At 38.7% G+C, this 21,754-nt stretch overlaps 1 protein-coding gene across 1 annotated transcript; it reads right to left on the minus strand.

Annotated features, from left to right (window-relative positions):
* Positions 1 to 471: 471 nt before the first annotated feature.
* ASB12 (ankyrin repeat and SOCS box containing 12) lies at positions 472 to 8,722 on the minus strand. The gene is made up of 3 exons (XM_066249390.1): positions 8,581 to 8,722; positions 1,173 to 2,019; positions 472 to 739 (listed from the first exon to the last, which is right to left on the minus strand). The coding sequence occupies exons 2-3, from the start codon at positions 1,966 to 1,968 to the stop codon at positions 606 to 608; spliced, it is 930 nt and encodes a 309-aa protein (XP_066105487.1). The 5' UTR covers positions 1,969 to 2,019; positions 8,581 to 8,722; the 3' UTR covers positions 472 to 605.
* Between the last annotated feature and the right edge of the window lie 13,032 nt (positions 8,723 to 21,754).

Here is a 21,754-nt window from a genome sequence, read left to right on the forward strand (position 1 = left end):
CACCTATATAACTAATATTTTTGTGCATTAAATTATGTCATATATATTTAGTAATTTTTTTTCCCAGTTAGATCTTGATTATGAACTGGACTTGTGGAAATGCAGCCTATGACTCAAGGTGAGTGAATGGGAAGCTCTTTGGTCACTTGACTCAAAATAATAGGAGACTGGGTGGCAGTCCCTGAAAAGGTGCCTTGCAGCAGCAAGAGAAATGGAGAGAGGTACAGGGTTGAGCAAGCTCAAGCTATTCTTTCACCTACTTGAATTCTTTCTTCAGGACTTTGCTTTTAGAACAACACCACTCCAAATTATCTTGAGGATTTTGGTAGAAAGGTGGCCAGAACACCTATACCTCTCAAATGCTAGACCATTAACCATTGCCATCCTTCCTCATGGGCAACCAGACCACTATCCTACCCATGAAGAACCCCCACACACACACACCAGACACAACAGCCACCAGGATTTATTTTGTCAATGATTTTATTGTGGAAGACAATACAAGAAAGCTGCTCAAAGCAGTGGTAAGAGGTATAGTGCCTTCCAGCTACCTGCATCTCCAGGAGGTATTGGGGGTGTCGTGGGTTTCTGGGTAGACTGCAATATTACAATTGATGTTTAAGGTAGTTAATCAACACAGAGGGAATATCCAGCTGGTCAATAGCTTGTGGCTTGTTGGCCTGGCGCAAAGTTCTGCGGATAACTAAACGGGTCAGCGATAGTAGTTTTCGTGGAGTGGCTACAGCAAGGAGAAACAAGTCATGGGAAGGCAATTTTCAGGATAATTCCCCCACCCAAAACATCAATCACCCTGCCTTTGCTGCTGCAACCCTAAATGCCCTCTTCCTTCTAAGAAATGCCCTTCACCTTCCTTTCAATGTATGGTACCAATAGGAACACACTGAGGCTTAGAGAGGCCATGCTCAAGACTATAAAAATGTCATTGACAGAGCCAGAACAAGATATTGGGCTACTGCTATCCCCTCCTCCTTCATCTTAGTGATCTTGTCCCTAATAAGGAATATGTAACCTCTTCTCTACTGGAGCTAAGGTAGAGAGAGGAAGATGGTGTTTCTTGCCATTCATTCCAGAAGGATTGGCTTAGGGAATTATTTTGGGCCCTGGGACCTCCACAACAAAAACCCTATAGGGTTGGCCTGCTTGACACTCACCTCGAGCCTGTAGCAGTAATATAGTGCCTTTATCATCTTTCTTGTCCAGGTTATGGGGGACCGATGGAAGGTAGATGTTAGCACCAAAGTCAATTAACAGTTGGATGTACTCTGGATCACAATTATGGTGGAGACAGATTTCCAGGATGGTGCGGGGCTGTGGGACTCGAGCCAATAGGTACTGGTTAGTGCAGTTGTAGTCCGGGTCTGCCCCATAAAGCAAAAGTAAGCGGAAGCAGTCAAGGTGTCTATAGACTGCAGCCAAAAGGAGGGGGCCAGAAAATGAAGTTATGTTTGATGCCCAAACTGGTAGTTTAACCTTAACGTTTGGATCTGCTCCGTGACCTAAAAGTTCTTGCAGGATGGTAACAGCACCTTCACGGGCAGCTGTGAGTACAGGAGAGCAGTTGTTGTAGATGCTTCCACTAGGGCAGGCTCCAGCTTCCAAAAGCTCATGCACGCAATCCAGATGGCCACGGCTGACGGCAGTAAAAAGTGGTGTCTGTGCCTTGACGTCCAAGCTATCAACATCAGCGCCATGTGCCAAGAGGACCTGCAAACAACTAAGGTGGCCACAAGAAGCAGCCAAGTGTAACGGGGTCCCAGAAACACCCCAGCCACTCCAACTGTTGATGAAACGTTTGTAACACTCTTGGCGCAAAAGCTGGTCCAAGGTGTGAGAGTCGTTTCTCTGCACCGCGTCACGGAGAGCCTGCTTCTCCCCAGTGCCGGTGTCCTCCTCCCCCTTGTCAGGCTGCAGGAGGGAGAAAAGCTTGCTAATGTCCATGAAATTCATGTTGGCCCGTTAGAACATAACTATTCTTATTACGAGGAGAATATGCCAGATCTGTGGGTGACAAAAACAGGATAAACTGAGGACCCTAATCAAAAAACTGGATGCCAGCCCTTGCCCCCTATCCTTCACCATCAGGCTTTTCACTCATGGGTCCCCTGCTTCACTCCTATTTCACCTTATTTCCATGCCCCAGAGATAGATGCCAAAACAGATCAGGCCTTTTCATAGCTTGGTGCCTTTGCATATGCTGTTCTTCATGTCCTTCAATCTTTTACTTCTGGGAAGCCCTCCTAAATCTTCTACTCTCCCTGCTCAGATTCCAAAGGCTCAGAAGTAAACTTTAGCCTGACCAGGGAGTGACACAGAGGGTAGAGCACTGGACTGGGACATGGAGGACCCAGGTTTGAAATGCTGAGGTCACCGGCTTGAGCGCAGGCTCATCTGGTTTGAGCAAGGCTCACCAGCTTGAGCCCAAGGTAGCTGGCTTGAGCAAGGGGCCACTTACTCTGCTGTAGCCCCCTAGGTCAAGGCACAGTGGAGAGAGCAATCAGTGAACAACTAAGGAGCCACAACAAAGACTTGACGCTTCTCATCTCTCTCCCTTCGTCTGTCTGTCTCTATTTGTCCCTCTCTCTGTCTCTGTCACTCAAAAAAAAAAGTAGTCTTTAGTTATTTACCTTTATGCCACATTTCCATTTATATGTGCCTCATTGCTGTGTAAACCGCTGTGTTAATCTTGTATTCCTAAACTCCAAGTCGAATCTCTATCATAACTGAGAATTTGGTAGATTCATCTTCAGATGAATCAGTTCAGAATGTGTGAACTAATGAAGTGACCCTGGTCTGGCTGTTACTAGGCCAACAGAATAGTGCTTTGTGACATCAAGTTCTCATCCCTGAGTATTCCGACATCAACTCTACCTCTTAGCTTTTTAGAAAAACTTCGACTTCTTCACAGCCCCTCATGTGTGACATCCCCCCAGATTTATGCCCCATGCTTCAGGTAGTAAAGTTGCTCAGGAAATGGATGGAGAGTGACATTTACTGAATAAATCAAGAGGTGTCATTACAGAGAACACAGTTAAAGAAAATGAAGTAAAAAACATGGCAGGAAATAGTTAAGTTTTCCAGGGAAAGCTCACTTCTCTGGTGACAATTATATTCTGCCCCAGAACCACTTCAATCTAGGAGTACCTTTGATTGCCAGCACCTCCTTGAAACCCATGGTTTCTACAACCCTCTGGGTCAAGCCTTCTCCCATCTTCTCTGCTCCAACCAGCCTAGAGCTTTGCCTCAACCTTAAACTCACTTATCTCCAGTTTCCCCAGACCCTGTGAAATCACACATGATATAATCACTGACTCAACCTGACTCTTTGACCTTAACAGTCCCGTTTCTACTGCTCAAAACTCAAAGTTACCTACCTCATTTTGTAATGTCATTAGGGTAAGCTGGTAGGTAGGTTTTTCAGAGTTCAAGTCTCCCTACTTTCCCATGACCCGCAGCTGTGGACTCAGGGCCACACACCTCCTTTTATTTACTGTCTACCTCTGCCATTCTTTGTTAGCTTGTAACCTCAAGTACAAACCTCAAAAAAAAATTGTGAGGTGGGTCGGTGGCATCTCCCTCAAGTTTATATTCCTCCTTACTCACAAGCATCAACTTCATGTGCAGTCTTATTATTTACTTATTTTAGGGTACAATTATAAGAAAATAATTTTAGTAATCAGGTAGACCTAAATTGGTGACTTAGCACCCCCAATCCTGTGGTGGGATTCAGCCAGTTCACACTGGTTCGGCAGAACTGATACAGGTATTGATCGACTTACGACCTATGCAACTTACGACCATTCGACTTTATGACCACAATTGCTAGCCATGACTGCTCCGCATCTGGTAGTGCAAGCGTTGCCCAGCTGGACATAAGACAGTGCTGGCCAATAAAATGTTTCGTATATGTTTATATATTTTGATATGTTTTGTAATTGGGAAAATGTTTCCTATGGTATTTTTTACACCTGTATTTTGTATTTCTGTATGTACCTGTATTTTGTAATTTTGTATGTTTTGCAAATATTAAACCAGTTGTACTGGTAATGCAGTGTTTTACTTAAACCTGACGAATGTAAAAATAAGAAACAAAATGGTGTAGAGATTATGCAAATGGCATAAAAAGAACAAAGAAAATTATGATATATAACAATAATGAAAGAAAATTATGATAAAATATGACTTAAAGATTTTTATAACATCATTTCACAGTACTGTACATATAGCCTACTCAACTTACGACCAAATCATGTTACGACCAGTCTGTCAGAACTAATTGTGGTCGTAAGTCGAGCATTAGCTGTACCTAATTTTTTCTTGAGTTCGGTGAACCAATTGTTAAAATGGCACTTGTAATCAGGGTTCTCTCTATGGTGGGCACTGGGCAGCCGCCTAATGTGGAAATCACAAATTGACATTTCTTTCTCTTTTTTAATGTTCATCTGCACAACAGCATAATCTAAGGGCCCGTAGTAATGTTCATTTCATCCATAGGTGAAAAAAATTGCAAGTGAGGATGCCAATCAAGAAGCAATATAGACATATCTTAAATAACAGTTTTACTGTATTTTTGTAAGGTATTATTGAATATTTTTTCATTAATATTTTAAAACTCTTAGAACATAATCTAGTTCTTGTACCTCTTTGATTATCTTATCTAAGTATTAAATGCATGAAATAATAAACTACATTTGGGTATATCTTTTTTTATACTTAAAACGATCATTAGGACAGAGAACCAGTTGTTAAATTATTTGAATCCCACCACTGGCCCAGTCCCTAGCTGAGTAACATTGGGCAGGACTTTTTCCTTCTTTGGGACTCAGTTTCTTAACTACAGAACAAAAATGGTAGTCCCAGACTCATAAGCCCATTCAGAAGAAGAAAGCTACTATATATTAGATCTTTGAAGGTAAGCTTCCTCTCTTTGCATCTTCAATCTCCTCACTGGCTCCTCCCACTCAACCATCTTAAGAAACAAAGCAAAACACTTTTATGGTCCTTTGTCCCAACTCTAGATATCTTTCCTTTCATCTCTTTCTTCATCAAACATATCCAAAGAGTTGTCTTCTGTCTACTTTCCCACCTCCTATTCCCTTCTCTACTATCTTCAGTCTGACAACACCTACCCTCAATCACACACTAAGACAGTTCTTTAAAAAAGTCATCCTTGTGGTTAAATTTAGTGGCTACTTCTGAGATCTTTCTTCCTCAGTCTTTTCTGGGACATCTGTCCCCACTGACTATACAGTCTTCCCTTGGCTTCCTGGTGAGCACGCTTTCTAATTTTTCTTCCCTGTTTCCCCCCCAAATAGTTATATTTTTCTACTTCTTTCCTTGATTATCTTCTCTCCTTTCCCATAACTGTAACTCTCACATTTATTCTGATTATTTTAAACCTATCACTCCAAGCCTTCAACTCTCTTTAGCAAAATGTATATATTCACTGAGTTTCTTCAGGTACTTCTAAGTTAGAAGTGTCACACCACCACTAGCACCATCATTATCACAAAAACTTAAACCATGTCTCACTTCTTACCCATCCACTTAGTCAACCAAACCAAAAACCCAAGACGCAGTCCTTTTATCTCTTCATCCCAGTAACAACCAATTGGTCATCAAGCCTGGTGGATTTTACTTCATAGAAATCTGTATAAGCCACCACCATCAGGCCTATCCCCATTGTCAGTGCTTTATCTAGCCCCCTATCATCTTTTGCCTCAATTTATTTTATTTTACTTTAATTTATTGGGTGTACATAGATTCTAGTGATGCCTCAATTTTTATAGTAGTCTCCCAGTTAGTTTCCCATTTCCCATTTTCTCCACATTGTGACTAAAATGATTATTTAAAAACAAATCTTATTTGTGCCAATCTCCTGTTTCAAATACCTAATGGCTTCTCTTTCTTTCAGAATACAGCTCAGATGCCTTAGCCTGACTGAGAGGTCCCTCATGAGCAAATCTTAGCCAACATCTCCGCTTTGCTTTGTAGTAAGCCTCTACTTATACCTCAAGATTCAGCAATAAGAGAACAGAAATAATAGCTCTCCATGCTTTCTTCTGTCACATGAATTTTCTTCTAATCAATTAGTTCCTTCAGAACTAATAACACTTTTAGCAGTTATTAGTTATTTAGCTTTTATAATACTATAGCAGTTATCACACTGTACTGTAACTCCTACATGGGTTTGCTTTGCTCCCACTGTAGATTGAAAGGCCGTATAAGGTAGTGATAAAACATGGTCTGGCATTCTGCTTCAATTCCAGACCCATCACTTAGATCACTTAGTAGTTGTATGACCTAGGGCAGATCACTTGATTTCTCTGTGCATATTTCTTCATCTGTATAGGGAAGATTATAACTGCTTCAGAAGATTATTGTTAGGATTAAATTACTTAATACATATTAACTGTTTAGAATAACACCTGATTATAGTACTCAGTAACTATTTTTACTGTGATCATGATCACTTAGGTGTTCTATGACTATTTGTGAAGTTCTATAACCTCAGAACTGAAATGCACCTACTAAATCGTTTCATTTACTTTCCTCAATTTAGAGGTTGAAAAAACTAAGGCTCAAAGGAAAGCAGGGATTTTCCCCCAAGGTAATGTGGCTAATATTGTTGATTGGTTCATTTGCAGGAACCCAGAACATACCTATAATCCTGTGATTTTCAAACCTATTTCACCATAAGAAGAGGTAATACCATATTATCCCTATTTTGTAGATGGAGAAAACTGAAGCCTGAGAGGGTAAGGAATTTTCCAGTTGCCTTACAACAAAGCAATAACAGAGCCAGAAATAAAATCCAAGTTTTCCTATTTCCCATTCTGTTTTTCTATTGCAGCCTGAAAGTGAAAACATGACCTTGTCTCAAGCAGGGTTTTTGTTGTTGTTGTTGTTTTTCCGAGATAGACAGGAAGGAAGAGAGATGAGAAGTAACAACTTATAGTTGTGGTACTTTAGTTGTTCATTGACTGCTTTCCCATACATACTTTGACCAGGGGGCTCCATCCAAGCCAGTGACCCCTTGCTCAAGCCAGTGACCTTGGGCTTCAAGCGGGTGACTTTTGGCTTCAAGCCTGCAACCTTTAGGCTCAAGCCAGTGACCATGGGGTCATATCTATGATCCCACACTCATGCCAGAGACCCTGTATTCAAGCTGGTGACCCCATACTCAAGCTGGTGAGCTCACACTAAAGCGGATAACCTTGCACTCAAACCAGTGACCTTGGGGTTTCAAACCTGGGCCCTCAGTGTCCCAGGTTGACACTCTATTCACTGTGCTACCACTTGGTCAGGATCAAGCAGATCCTAAGTGCAGCTCCCAGAATCTTCAGCTTTGAGGGCCATGATGAATTCCAGGGATTTCATTCATGAAAGGCTTATTTACAAATCATTGCTTCTGACAGCCAGCAAGGATTCCCTTCTTGATATATTTTGGGAGTAGTTGTGTCCAGGAAGTTGAAGAAATCAGGAGGTGTGAATGAAAATGCTAAGGCTCTTGCCAAGGTCATACCATGAGCCCATAGCAGGGTCCATCTAATGAGCCTCCAGAGGGAAATCAGGCAATGGCCTCCAGCTGGCTTGGGCACTTTAGTAGATTGTGCCTTATTAGATAGGATAATAAAATCTAACTACTCTACTTGTCTAACCTAGCCTTGTGATTTATTAATGAATAGTTAGTATGTGACCATTCTGTACAAGGGTCATTTTCTTGATCCACAAAGTGCAGGTGTGTTAAACCTTAGTGTATGTATGTTTAATACATAAAATAAAAGACACAGGGTTAAAAAAACAAATTATATTGAAATAAAGCTTTCAAATATATTTCAAAACTGCATGATATAGTAAAAAATGTTACTTATTGACAAATTTCTATGTTGATGATAAGCATAAATGACAGTTCCAGAAATCTGCCATGACTGTAATATGATGTAAAACATCTGTCATTCCTTCTGCTGACCAAGTTACATTAACTAGTAATACTACTGCCATTTGCTGCTTACATTCACTTTTGAATGAAATGACAAATTTCTAATTAGAGATTAGGGGGATAAAAGGTAACTGTCTGTCCATCTATATTTTTGGGTTCTTTGAATTCTATCTAAGGTCCTCTTGAGTGTCTATGAATCCAGGTTGTTTGTAAGGGAACTGCTTGTTTTTGTGAGCCCTAGAAGAGTCTCCCAAACATTAGTAAACTGTTTTCAAGACTCATCTTCCTCCCTACATCCTGAAGAGCTTTGTCTGCCCTTCTTCCCTGAGACTACCCTGCTTCATCTCTGCATACAGACTCACAAATACCACACAAAGGCTTACAACAAATCTCAATACTCCCTGAATTATATAATGGCAATTTATATCAAGAAGTAGGTCCATTTGGTCCCCAAAGCATAGGAAGACACATTCCCTTGGGACAGACACAGTAAGAAGTCATCACTGTATCCTTCTTTCCCTCAGCAAGCAAGTTTTCCTACAGACCTCTCAGTGCTCCCAGAAACCAGACCCAGTGGGAACAACCTATGGGCCTGCAGGTCCACTATTCCATGTACTCACCAGGTTTCTGTCTGAGGCTGTGCTGCTTAGGGTTGCCAACATCCAACTTCTCTGTGAAGCACTGTGCCCTGGTGGTCCCTCCTGGGGGAGTCTCTATTGCCCCAAGGCACAAGAGACTCTCAGTTTTGACTATTAACACTGCCTGAAGGCTAGATGTCAGCCCCTGGGCTGACTAGGTCCAAGGGGCTAATTTTAGGTTACCCTTCACCCCTCCTCCCAGAGCCGTGTTATCTTACTAGTGCCGTTCTGGGAGTGATTCAAGCTTAGGGGTGGGGGGCGCTTGTGGGTAGTCCTGGAAGTACTGACTGACAAGTTGACAGGTGTCTGGTGAGGTCAGAGCTCAGACTCCTAGTGTGTCCCTGTATACCCCTCTCCACCATTAAAATGGGCTACATGGCTAGATGCCTTAGCTTTCTTTCTCTAGGCCAGATCTTCCTCCAGGCAGGACCCCCCCCCATCCAACTTAGCTCCTTTGAATTTTCTTTTCCTTTGTTGAAGGTCCATCAACACATTGCTCTCCCCTCCCCCACCCACACTCACTCCCAAAAGTGCAGAGGACAGTAGCAAGCAGAGACATCCATACTGGAATGTGTATTGGTAAGGTTTTCTGAAGTTTAATAATGCCCTTATCATTTATAAAGCCTTCCTCAGTCCATTAACCCACCAGGCTCAACCTGAAGAAAATGCCCACAGTCTCCCCACTCTTCTCAAACCTAAGGCATGAAAACAGATTAGTGAGTCCAGCACAGGGAACTTTGTAAAAACCTGAGCTCTCGATAATATTATTTTATCTCCCTGGTTGCCTTTAAATGAAGTAAGTAGTAGGAAGAAAGAGCTTTAGAAATAGTAAAATTATCTATATTAGATGTCACCCCAAAAGAAACTGCAATCTAGCTTCCACTTTCCTCCAGGAGGAGATGCCAGCCTAGCATTTAGTATACGAACTACATCACAAATAACCTGATCATGCTGAGAAACTTAATGGAAAACGTGTCAAGCAGCCACTATGTGTAAAGTTCTAGATGCAGGAAGAACATAACAAAAAGTGAGATACAGAGTCCATGAAAGAGCCTGCAGTTTATTAGGACAAAAAACATGGAAACCATTATATTTCACATAATGCAAATTTTCCAAAACTAAAAGCTTCTTATGGTTATCTGGTGTCTGTTTCAATCTCCCAATTAGTCCAAGGGGTTATTGCAAGGTTCTATGTCCCTAAATGTCACCAAAACCAATAATACCTTCACATTCCCTGCAAAGATATTTCATTCTAGTAGAAAACTTGTCACAAGACTGCAGGGTCCTTCTCTTTCACCTCCAATCATCAAGAAAGAGAAGGTTCCGGCCCTGGCCGGTTGGCTCAGCGTAGAGCGTCGGCCTGGCGTGTGGGGGATCTGGGTTCGATTCGGCCAGGGCACATAGGAGAAGCGCCCATTTGCTTCTCCACCCCCCCTCCTTCCTCTCTGTCTCTCTCTTCCCCTCCCGCAGCCAAGGCTCCATTGGAGCAAAGATGGCCCGGGCGCTGGGGATGGCTCCTTGGCCTCTGCCCCAGGCCAGGCACTAGAGTGGCTCTGGTTGCGGCAGAGCGATGCCCCGGAGAAGCAGAGCATCACCCCCTGGTGGGCAGAGCAGCGCCCTGGTGGGCGTGCCAGGTGGATCCCGGTCGGGCGCATGCGGGAGTCTGTCTGACTGTCTCTCCCCGTTTCCAGCTTCAGAAAAAAAAAAAAAGAGAGAGAAGGTTCCAATAAGGAAAAATAAAAAGCCAGTGAGGGACCCAGAAACATATTGGAATAAAGTACTAAGGACCCTGTTTCACATGATTACTTTGGTGTTAGAATATACACATTGAAAGGGAATTTCCATATTTCAGAGAGATGTTCAATGACTTCTGCTGAAATGTTTCCAATAGTAGGGTTCTCTCTACATCAAAAGCAGCACATATCATTATCACACAGCTCAATTAATACTTTTTTTCCTGCTAAACCTATATCTGCATCTATGCACCCCTGAGATTAATACTGATCCTATCTTTGCTCACCCTTAGGACCTCAGTAAACACAGTCACTTTCTTTGCTCCCAAACAAGCTCTTTAGGGGCCTGAACTCAGATATTCTATCTTTCCTGTCACATTATCTCAGGGAAAGCAGCCTATCTCCTTCAACTATTTATTTCAAACTGATATCAATTCAGTTCTTTACCCAGTGTTGTGGACCACATACAGGAAGTGGCTACAAGTCCTGCTTACATCATGTTAACAGCACCAGAGAAAGCCTAGGAAGGCAAATGACTCCTTTGGAAAATGTCAGTGTCTCAGTGTGGTCAGGGATTCTAATACCAGAAACATCAAAAAAAAAAAAAAAAAAAAAGAAAAACATGTCTGCTTCAGTTTATTTCGAGCCAAAGGCCTAAAGTTGTTCATTATCTAAAGCCTCATGCAAACCTGACTAGCAGCCAATAAATAAGGTATTATGATGTAGGATGTGATTTTTGAAAAAAATTATTAGGTTTTTTTTAATTGCCATTTTTATTGAGATAATAGTATATTTACATACAGTTGTAAAAATAATATAGAGATCCCTTGTACTCTTCACCATTTCCCCCAATGGTAACAACATTTTGCAAGACAATTTCGCAATAGTACAATTGCAAAATTAAATCAAGCACAAGGCATGTGGTAAACATGAGATGTATGAATCTGTTACCAATGAAACATATACATAAAGAATTAAATTTTTTATAGCAAATTTTTTGATAAGTAGAAAGAGTACACTCTAAAATAAGATAAAATGTATAGCAAATACATAAGCCAGTAATATAGTATTTATTATCATTATCGAGTATATGTGCTATATTTTAAGTGGCTGGAAATACAGCAGGTTCATTTTAAGCCAGCATTACCACAAACACTTGAGTAGTGCCTTCAGTTACAATGTTAAAGAGCTTGTGACATAACTAGAAGATAGGGACATTTCAGCTTTATCACAGTCTTATGCAATCACTGTTTATTTGTGGTCCACCTTAGACTAAAATGTTTTGAGGTGCGTGACAGAATTATGCATTCTATCCATTGACAAGAAATATTTCTGTATTTATTTAGTTCTTATATTTTATCTATCATAGTGTTTTAGCTTTAGTTTTCCTCATGTAGCTCTTCTATGTTTTTTTGTTAAATCTATCTTCATATATTTCATTTTAATGTAAATGGAACATGCTTTTAATTTCAAATTGTATTTATTCATTGCTTGTATGCAAGAAAGTGGTTGACTTTTGTATATTAACCTTGTCTCTTGAAACCTTCCTATAATTGTTTATTAGTTCCAGGAGTTCTCTTGTCCATTGTTTAAGATTTTCTTTATACAATCTTGTCTTTCGTACTAATCTTAATATTATTTATTTTCTTATCTTGCCTTACTATATTAGCTAGGACTTCCAGTGTATGTTGAAAAGGAGTGTTAAAGAGAGGCTATCCTAGTTTGTACCTAATATTAGTGGGAAAATTTTGAGGTTCTTACCATTAGGTATGATATTTATATTAGCTATAATTTTTTTGTAGATATTCTTTATGAATTTGAGAAAGTTCTCTTCTATTTCTTGTTTATTGAGAATTCTTTGCCAAGAATGAGTACTGGATATTGTCGAACACTTTTTCTGCATCTATTGATATGATCATGCAATTTTTTTAGTGTGTTTCTGTGATAAATTACATTAATTAATTTTCAAATGTTAAACCAGGTTTAAATGCCTGAAATAAAATCACACTTCATCATGGTATATAATTATTTATATGCATTGTTTCATTTGGTTTGCTAATATTTTTTATTTTATTTTCTTGGATTTTATTTATTCATGTTAGAGAGAGACAGAGAGGGGGGGGAGGAGTAGGAAGCATAAACTCCCATATGTGCCTTGACCAGGCAAACCTGGGGTTTTGAACCAGTGACCTCAGCGTTCCAGGTCAACACTTTATATCTACTGTGCCACCACAGGTCAGGCTGGTTTGCTAATATTTTTTTGAAAATTTTTGCATCTATGTTTACGAGAGATACTGGTTTGTGGCTTTCTTCTCTTGTTAAGTCTGTAATAGGGATTTTATAGAATGAGGTAAGAAGTATTCCCTCTGCTTCAACTCCTGGAAGAGAATGAAGAAAATTGTTATACTTTTTCCCCCCCTAAGTGTTTGATACAACCCACCAGTAAACCCATTTGGGACTGGTGATTTCATTCATTCTTTTTTTTTTTAGTTTTATTGATTTGAGAGAGAGAGGATAGGAGAGAGAGAGAGAGAGAGAGAGAGGAACATCAATCTAATCAATCTATTCCTGTATGTGCCCTGACCAGGGATCGAATCCACAACCTCTGCACTTCAGGACAACATTCACATTAAGTATTGTATATTGTTTTTTTTTTATAATTGACCATTTTATCACTATGCTCTTCCCCTCTTTGTCTTTAGTAATTTTCCTTTCATTAAAATCTGCTTTTTCTTACATTAATATAGCTGCTCCAGTTTTCTTTTGATTAGTTAGCGAGAGGTGACATTCATGTGGTTCAGATTTGCTTCCCCTTAATGTTTAGTGATTTGAGCATCTTTTCATGTACTATAGCCATTTTCATACTGTTTTTAAAGAAATGTCTATTGAAGTTTTTGCTCATTTTTAATCAGGCTGTTTTTGTTGAGTTGTAGATGTTTTGATATATTTTAAGTATTAATCTCTTTTCATATATATATATATATATATATATATATATATATATGCTCTGCCATTTTTCTCTCCTATTCTATATGTTACCTTTTCATTCTGTTGATAATGTTTTTTGATGAACAAAAGTTTTCAATTTTGGTGAAGTCCAGTTTATCTATGTTTCCTTTTCTTGCTTCTGCTTTTGGTATCATATATAAAAAATAATTGCCAAATCTAATATCATAAAATTTTCCTTTATGTTTTCCAAGTTTATTCTTTTCCACATTAAATATTCAGTTTTCCCAGACCACCTGTTGAAAACAGTCCTCTCTTTGTTGAATGATCTTAACACTATTATTGAGAAACATATGACCATATATTTGAGAGGGGTTTCTTTTTTTTGTTTGTTTGTTTGTTTTTGTTTGTTTTTCTGGCAGAGACAGAGAGAGTCAGAGAGAGGGACAGATAGGGACAGACAGGAAGGGAGAGAGATGATGAGAAACATCAATTCTTTGTTGAGGCTCCTTAGTTGTTCATTGATTGCTTTCTCATATGTGCCTTGACCGAGGGGCTACAGCAGACCGAGTGATCCCTTGCTCAAGCCAGCAACCTTGGGCTCAAGCTGGTGAGCCTTGCTCAAACCTGATGAGCCCACACTCAAGCTGGCGACCTCGGGGTCTCGAACCAGGGTCCTCCACATCCTAGTCTGATGCTCTACCCACTGTGCTTCTGCCTGGTCAGGCTATATGAGAGTTTAATTCTAAATAATCTAGTCTATTCCACTGGTGTATATATCTTATCTTTATGCAAGCCCCACATTGTTTAGACTACCGTAGCTTTCTATGAATTATGAAATTAAGAAATGTGAGATCTTCAGCATTTTTCTCAAGATAGTTTTATCTATTCAAGGATCCTTGTAATTTTATACAAATATTTGGATGAAGTTTTCTCTGCAAAAAAAATGCCTCTGGAATTTTTATAGGGATAACATTGAATCTATGGGTTACTTTGTATAGTATTGACATTTAACAAATTAATTCTTCTAATTCATGAATATGAATATTATCCCATTTGTGTCTTATTTAATAAGTACCATTTGTATTTTTCAGTGAACATATCTTTGACCTCCTAGTCAAATATATTCTTAAGTATGTTATTATTACACATGTCCTCATAAATTAAATTGTTTTGTTATTTCCTTTTTGAATTGTTTATTGTTAGCATATAGAAATGAAATTGATTTTGCATGCTGATATTGCATTCTGCAACTTTCTTGTGTTCACTTATTAGTTCTAACATTATATTTTTATCAATTTAATATCTTCATGTCCTCAAACAGAAATAACACATAATTTTACCTCTTCTGTTCCAATCTGGATCCCTTTTATTCCTTTATCTAGCCTAATTGCTCTAGCTAGGACATCCTGTACTATATAGTGAGTAGAAATTACATAAGCAGTCATTATTGGCTTGTTTCAGACTTTAGAGGGAAAATTATCACCATTGAGTATGATATTACCTGTGTATTTTTAATATATGATCTTAATTATGCTGAGACAGTTTTCCTCTATTATACAAAATTTTATTTCTTCATGATTTATTTTTGGTAAGTTGTTTGTTTCTTGGAATTTGTCTGTTTCTTCTAAGTTATCCAAGTTTTGGCATGCAATCATTCATAGTACTGTTTTATAATCCTTTGTAATTCTAAAAGATTAGTAGTAATGCCTTATCTTTTTTTTTCTTATTTCTGATATTTGAATAATTGCTAAATCTAACTAAAGGCATGCAAATTTTGTTGATCTTTTCAAAGAACCACCTATTTTTTATTTTTACTAAATTCATTGGGATGACATTGGTTAATGAAATTATATAGGTTTCAAGGCTATAATTTTATGATACATTATTTGTATATTATATTTTGTGCCCAACATCCAAAGTCAAATCATCTTTTGTCACCATGTATTTGACCCAATTTACCCTTTAGTACTTCCCACCCCGCTTCTATCTGGTATCCACCATAACGCTGTCTTTGTTTATGAGTCTTTTCTTGTTTCTGGCTTGTTTGTTCATTTGTTGCTTTCAGTTTTATGTGCCACATATGAGTGAAATAATATGATTCTTGTCACTTTCCATCTGACTTATTTGGCTTAACATGAAATTCTTTGTATCCATCTATGTTATTGCAAATGGCAGTATTTCATCTTTTTATGGCTGAGTAGTATTCCATTTTGTATATGTACCAATCTTCTTTATCCAGTCATCTATTCAAGGACATATGTTAGTTCTATGTCTTGGACCCTGTGAATAATGCTGTAATGAAGGATGCATATATATGTGTAATTAAATATTTTTCATTTTTGGGGGGTAGATGCCTAAAAGAGAGGTTATTGGGTTGTAACGTAACTCTATTCTTAATTTTTTAAGGAATATTCATACTGTTTTACACAGTGGCTGTAAGTTTGCATTCCCACCAGAAGTGAGGGTTCCTTTTCTTTGACAAATTCTCCAATATTTATTATTACTTGTTGAAAATGTCCACTCTAACAGGTGTGAGGTAGTATCTCACTGTAGTTTTGATTTGCATTTCCCAAAAAACTAATAAGTTGAGCATGTTTTTATGTATCTGTTATCCATCTATATGTTTTCTTAGTAGAAGTGTCTGTTCAGATTCTGGGTCAATTTTTTTTAGTGCATTGATTTTTTGTTGTTGTTGTAGTTGAGTTGTATGAGTTCCTTGTCAGGGATGTTGCTTGCAAATATTTTCTCCCATTTGGTTGGTTGCTTTTTTGTTTTGTTGGTGATTTCTCTTGTTGTGCAGAAGCTTTTTAGTTTTATATACTCCCATTAATTTATTTTTACTTTCCTTCCCTTGTATTTGATGGGAATCATCATACTGGGAATCATCTAAAACTGAAGTTTTTTAGTTCAGTTTTCTTTTATGTAATTTATTGTTTCAGACCTTATATTTAGGTTTTTTGATCCATGCTGAGGTAATTTTTATATAGGGACAAACAGTAGCCTACTTTCATTTTTTTGCTTGTTGTTTTCCAATTTTCCCAGTACCACTTATTTAAAAAGACTTTTTTTCCCATTGTAAGTTTTTGGCTCATTTGAAAAAAAAATTGTCCATACACGTGTGGATTTATTTCTGGGCTTTCAATGCTCTTGTACTGATCTATGTGTTTGTCTGCCAATATTATGCTGTTTTGATTATTTTTGTTGTGTAGAGTAATTTGAAAGTAGGAAGTATGATACCCTTGGCTTTGTTCTTTTTTCTCAGGATTGTTTTGGCTATTCAAGGTCTTTTGTTATTCCATACCAATCTAATGATTTCTTTTTTTAAATTTTATTTTATTTATTCATTTTAGAAAGGAGGGAGGGAGAGAGGGAGAGAGAAGAGAGACAGAGAGAGAGAAGGGGGGAGGAGCAGGAAGCATCAACTCCCATATGTGCCTTGACCAGGCAAGCCCAGAGTTTTGAACCGGTGATTTCTTGTTCTATTTCTTTAAAAGGGGCCATTGGGATTTTGGTGGGGATTGAATTAAATATAGTGTATTTCTTTAAGTAATATGGCTTTAAAAAAAATTTTTTTTTCTGTAGCTGGAAACGGGGAGGCAGTCAGACAGACTCCCGCATGTGCCCGATCGGGATCCACCCGGCACACCCACCAGGGAACGATGCTCTGCCCATCCAGGGTGTCGCTCTGTTGCGACCAGAGCCACTCTAGCGCCTGAGGCAGAGGCAACTGAGCCATCCCCAGCGCCCGGGCCAACTTTGCTCCAATGGAGCCTTGGCTGCAGGAGGGAAAGAGAGAGACAGAGAGGAAGGAGAGGGGGAGGGGTGGAGAAGCAGATGGGCGCTTCTCCTGTGTGCCCTGGCAGGGAATCGAACCTGGGACTTATGCACGCCAGGCCGACACTCTACCACTGAGCCAACCGGCCAGGGCCAATATGGCCTTTTAAACTGGTGATTCTTCCAATCTGTGAACATGAAGTATCTTTCCATTTTTTTGTATCTTTTTCCATATCTGTTAACAATGTCTTGTAATTTTCAGTGTCTAGGTCTTTCATATCCTTGTTAACTTTATTTCTAGGTATTGTAGTCTTTGTTGAAATTGACAAAGAAATCTTTTTATTTTTATTTATTTATTTTTTTGTTAGACAGATTTTTTTTTAATAATTTTATTTTTTTAATGGGGTGACATCAATAAATCAGGATACATATATTCAAAGATAACAAGTCCAGGTTATCTTGTCGTTCAATTATGTTGCATACCCACCACCCAAAGTCAGATTGTCCTCTGTCACCTTCTATCTTGTTTTCTTTGTGCCCCTCCCCACCCCCTTTCCCTCTCCCATTCCCCCCTCCCCCCGTAACCACCACACTCTTATCAATGTCTCTTAGTTTCACTTTTATGTCCTACCTACGTATGGAATAATGCAGTTCCTGGTTTTTTCTGATTTACTTATTTCGCTTCATATCATGTTATCAAGATCCCACCTTTTTGCTGTAAATGTTCCGATGTCATCATTTCTTATGGCTGAGTAGTATTCCATAGTGTATATGTGCCACATCTTCTTTATCCAGTCATCTATTGATGGGCTTTTTGGTTGTTTCCATGTCCTGGCCACTATGAACAATGCTGCAATGAACATGGGGCTGCATGTGTCTTTACATATCAATGAAAGAAACCTTTTTAATTCAAAAAAACTACCTCTTGGTTTTGTTAATTTCTTTTATTGTTTTTCTATTTTATGTTTTATTTATCAAAGCTTCAATTTTGATTATTACTTTTAAATTTTCTTTTTAAATTAAATGTATTGGGGTGATATTGTTTAATAAAAATAGATAAGTTTCAAGTGTACATTTCTATGATAAATGATCTGTTTATTGCACTGTGTACCCATCACCCAAAGTTCTATTATCTTCCATCAAGTCATATTTGACCTGTTATACCCTTTAATACCTCTCCACACTCTTCCCTCTGGTAACCACCATACTGTTGTCTGTGTCTTTGAGTTTTTGTTTGCTTTTCTTATTTATTTAGTTAGTTATTGCTTTCAGTCTTATAACCCACATACGAATGAAATCATATAGTTCGTAATTTTTTCTGATTTATTTTGTTTAGTATGATATTTTCAAAGAATACTGCTCACCCATAAGAAAGATGAAATATTTTTTGTGATAACATAGATGAACCTTGAGAGTATTTTTTTTCTTTATTTCTGGTAACTTGGGTGGTTATATCTTCTTGGGAAGTTGACTCTGTTAGTATAACAGAATGTCCTTCTTTACCTCTTTAACAGATTTTTTCATTTTACTTTAAGTGTATATAGTCTGATATTAGTTTAACCACCATTCCTCTCTTTTAGTTACTATTTTCAGGGAATATATTGTTCCATCCATTTTCAATGTATGCATGTTCTTAGATCTAAATTGAGTCTCTTGTTAATAGTATACAGTTAGAATCTGCAACTACTTTCTGGATATTAATATTGTATTCTGCTACTATACTAAATTAATTTATCAGTGCTAATAATTGTTGGTGGAATTTTTAGAGTTTTCTCTATATAGTATCATGTCACCTGTAAATAATGACAATTTTACTTATCCCAGTCCAATTTGGGGGTTTCTTTAAATATTTTTTTTCTGAATAATACCTCATATTTAAAAAATAAATTGGGATGACATTGGTTAATACAATTATATAGGTTTCAAGTGTACAATTCTGTATTCCATTATGTGTTTACTATGCAAAGTCAAATCTCCTTCAGTCACCATACACTTGAATCTTTCTACCTTCACTATCCTTGAACACTTTTTCCCCTCTGGCAACCACCATGCTGTTGTTTGGGTCTATGAATTTTTCTTTGGTTGTCTGTCCTGTTTGTTCATTTGTTGTTTTTAGTTTTATATCTCATATATGAGTGAAATCATATGGTTCTTGACTTTTTCTGTTTGGCTTATTTTACTTAGGATGACAACTTCAAAATCTGTCCATATTGTCACAAACAGCAATATTTTTGGGGGGGGTTCATTTTTCTGAAGCTGGAAACGGGGAGAGACAGTCAGACAGACTCCCGCATGAGCCCGACCGGGATCCACCCGGCACGCCCACCATAGGGCGACGCTCTGCCCACCAGGGGGCGATGCTCTGCCCATCCTGGGCGTCGCCATATTGCGACCAGAGCCACTCTAGCGCCTGAGGCAGAGGCCACAGAGCCATCCCCAGTGCCTGGGCCATCTTTGCTCCAATGGAGCCTCGGCTGCGGGAGGGGAAGAGAGAGACAGAGAGGAAAGCGTGGCGGAGGGGTGGAGAAGCAAATGGGCGCTTCTCCTGTGTGCCCTGGCCGGGAATCGAACCCGACAGCAATATTTTTGTTAAAGAACACTTTGGTTGTTTCCATATCTTGGGCACCGTGAACAATGCTGCAATGAACATAGGGGTACATGTATCTTTACAAATAAACGTTATTTTAATTATTCAGTGGCATACAATATTATACTAGTTTCAGGTGTACAACATAAAAATTAGATATTTACATAACTTACAAAGTAATAAACATAATACATGTAACTATGACATCATACATACTCACTTATTATTATTGACTATATTCTCTGTGCTATACTCTATACCTCCATGACTATTTTATAACTAACGATCTTTACTCCTTAATCCCTTTCCCTTTTGCACCCTACCCCTCAACACCCTTCCCATCTGGCAACCATCAAAATGTTCTTTGCATCTGTGAGCTTGTTTCTGTTTTCCTTATTCATATTTTTACATTTCACATATAAGTGAAATCATATTGCATTTGTCTTTCTCTGTCTGACTTTTCTCACTCAGTACAATACCCTCTAGGTCCATCCATGTTGTTGCTAATGGCAAGATTTCATTCTTTTTTATGGCTGAGTCACATTCCATTGTATTTATGCACCACTTCTTCATCCATTAATCTACTGATGGACAGAAGTCCATCAATACAATAGCTTGGCTATTGTAAATTATATAGCACCTGACCTGTGGTGGTGCAGTGGATAAAGCATTGACCTGGAATGCTGAGGTCACTGATTCAAAACCTTGGCCTTGCCCCGTCAAGGCACATATGGAAGTTGATGCTTCCTGCTCCCCAACCTTTCTCTCTCTCTCCTCTCTAAAATGAAAAAAAAAAACTAAACTAAACAATTTTATGTAAATAATATAGCAATGAACATTGGGATGTACTAGTATATGTCATTCTGAATTACCGTTTTGGGTTTATTCAGATAAATACCCAGAAGTGGAATTGCTGAATCCTTTTTTTTTTTTTTTGTCTCCTGTTATAGTCTTTGTTTTAAAGTCTGTTGTGTCTGGCATAAGGTCTGGTATAAGTATTGCTATCCCAGCTTATTTTTTGTTTTCATTTTCATGAAATATATTTTTCCATCTCATTCTTTTCCATCTGTATGTCTAAAGAAACTCTCTTGTAGTCAGCATATGTAAAGATCTTATTTTCCTATCTTTTCAGCCACCCTATGTCTTTTGATTGAAGCATTTATTCAGTTACATTTAAGGTAATTTTTATAGACATGTAGTTATTATCATTTTATTATTCATAATTTATTTATTTAGCCAGAGAGAGAGAGAGAGGGACAGGCAGGGACAGGGAGACAGGAAGAAAGAGAGATGAGAAGCATCAATTCTTTGTTGCAGCACCTTAGTTGTTCATTGATTGCTTTCTCATATGTGCCTTGACTGGAGGACTCCAGCTGAGCCAATGATCCCTTGCTCAAGCCAGCAACCTTGGGCTGAAACCAGAGACTTTAGGCTTCAAGCCAGCGACCATGGAGTCATGTCTATGATCTCATGTTATGTCAGGGTTTTGAACCTTGGTCCTCTGCATCCCAAGCTGATGCTCTATCCACTGCGCAACCACCTAGTCAGGCTATTAGTCATAATTTTTAAAAATATTTTCTTCTTAAAGAAGCCTTTAACATTTCTTATATTACTGATTTGATGGTGTTGAACTCCTGTATCTTTTTTCTTGTCTTGGAAATTCTTTTTTTTTTTTTTTGTATTTTTCAGAAGTGAGAAGTGGAGAGGCACAGACAGACTCCTGCATGTGCCCTACCAGGATCCACCTGGCATGCCCATCAGGGGGTGATGCTCTGCCCATCTGGGGCATTGCTCCACTGCAACCAGAGCCATTCTAGTGCCTGAGGTGGAGTCATAGAGCCGTCCTCAATGCCCGAGTCAACTTTGCTCCGATGGAGCCTTGGCTGCGGGAGGGGAAGAGAGAAATAGAGAGAAAGGAGAGGGGGAAGGGTGGAGAAGCATATGGGTGCTTCTCCTGTGTGCCCTGGCCAGGAATCAAACCTGGGACTTCCACACACTGGACCGACATTATACTGCTGAGCCAACTGGCCAGGACCTATTTTTAAACATGTATCAAAAAGCAGGTCTAGATTTGGCACTTAGAAGAAAGCAACCAGATGTGGGTGGAATCATA

The sequence above is a fragment of the Saccopteryx bilineata genome, chromosome X, assembly GCF_036850765.1.
Source record: "Saccopteryx bilineata isolate mSacBil1 chromosome X, mSacBil1_pri_phased_curated, whole genome shotgun sequence".
Lineage (NCBI taxonomy): Eukaryota > Metazoa > Chordata > Mammalia > Chiroptera > Emballonuridae > Saccopteryx > Saccopteryx bilineata.

Excerpts from the sequence above, each read along its gene's own strand:
- ASB12 (XM_066249390.1), bottom strand. The coding sequence starts at position 1,968 with ATGAATTTCATGGACATTAGCAAGCTTTTCTCCCTCCTGCAGCCTGAC. Across the intron at positions 740-1,172 it reads ATTACTGCTACAGGCTCGAG|CCACTCCACGAAAACTACTA; the intron begins GTGAGTGTCAAG and ends TCCTTGCTGTAG.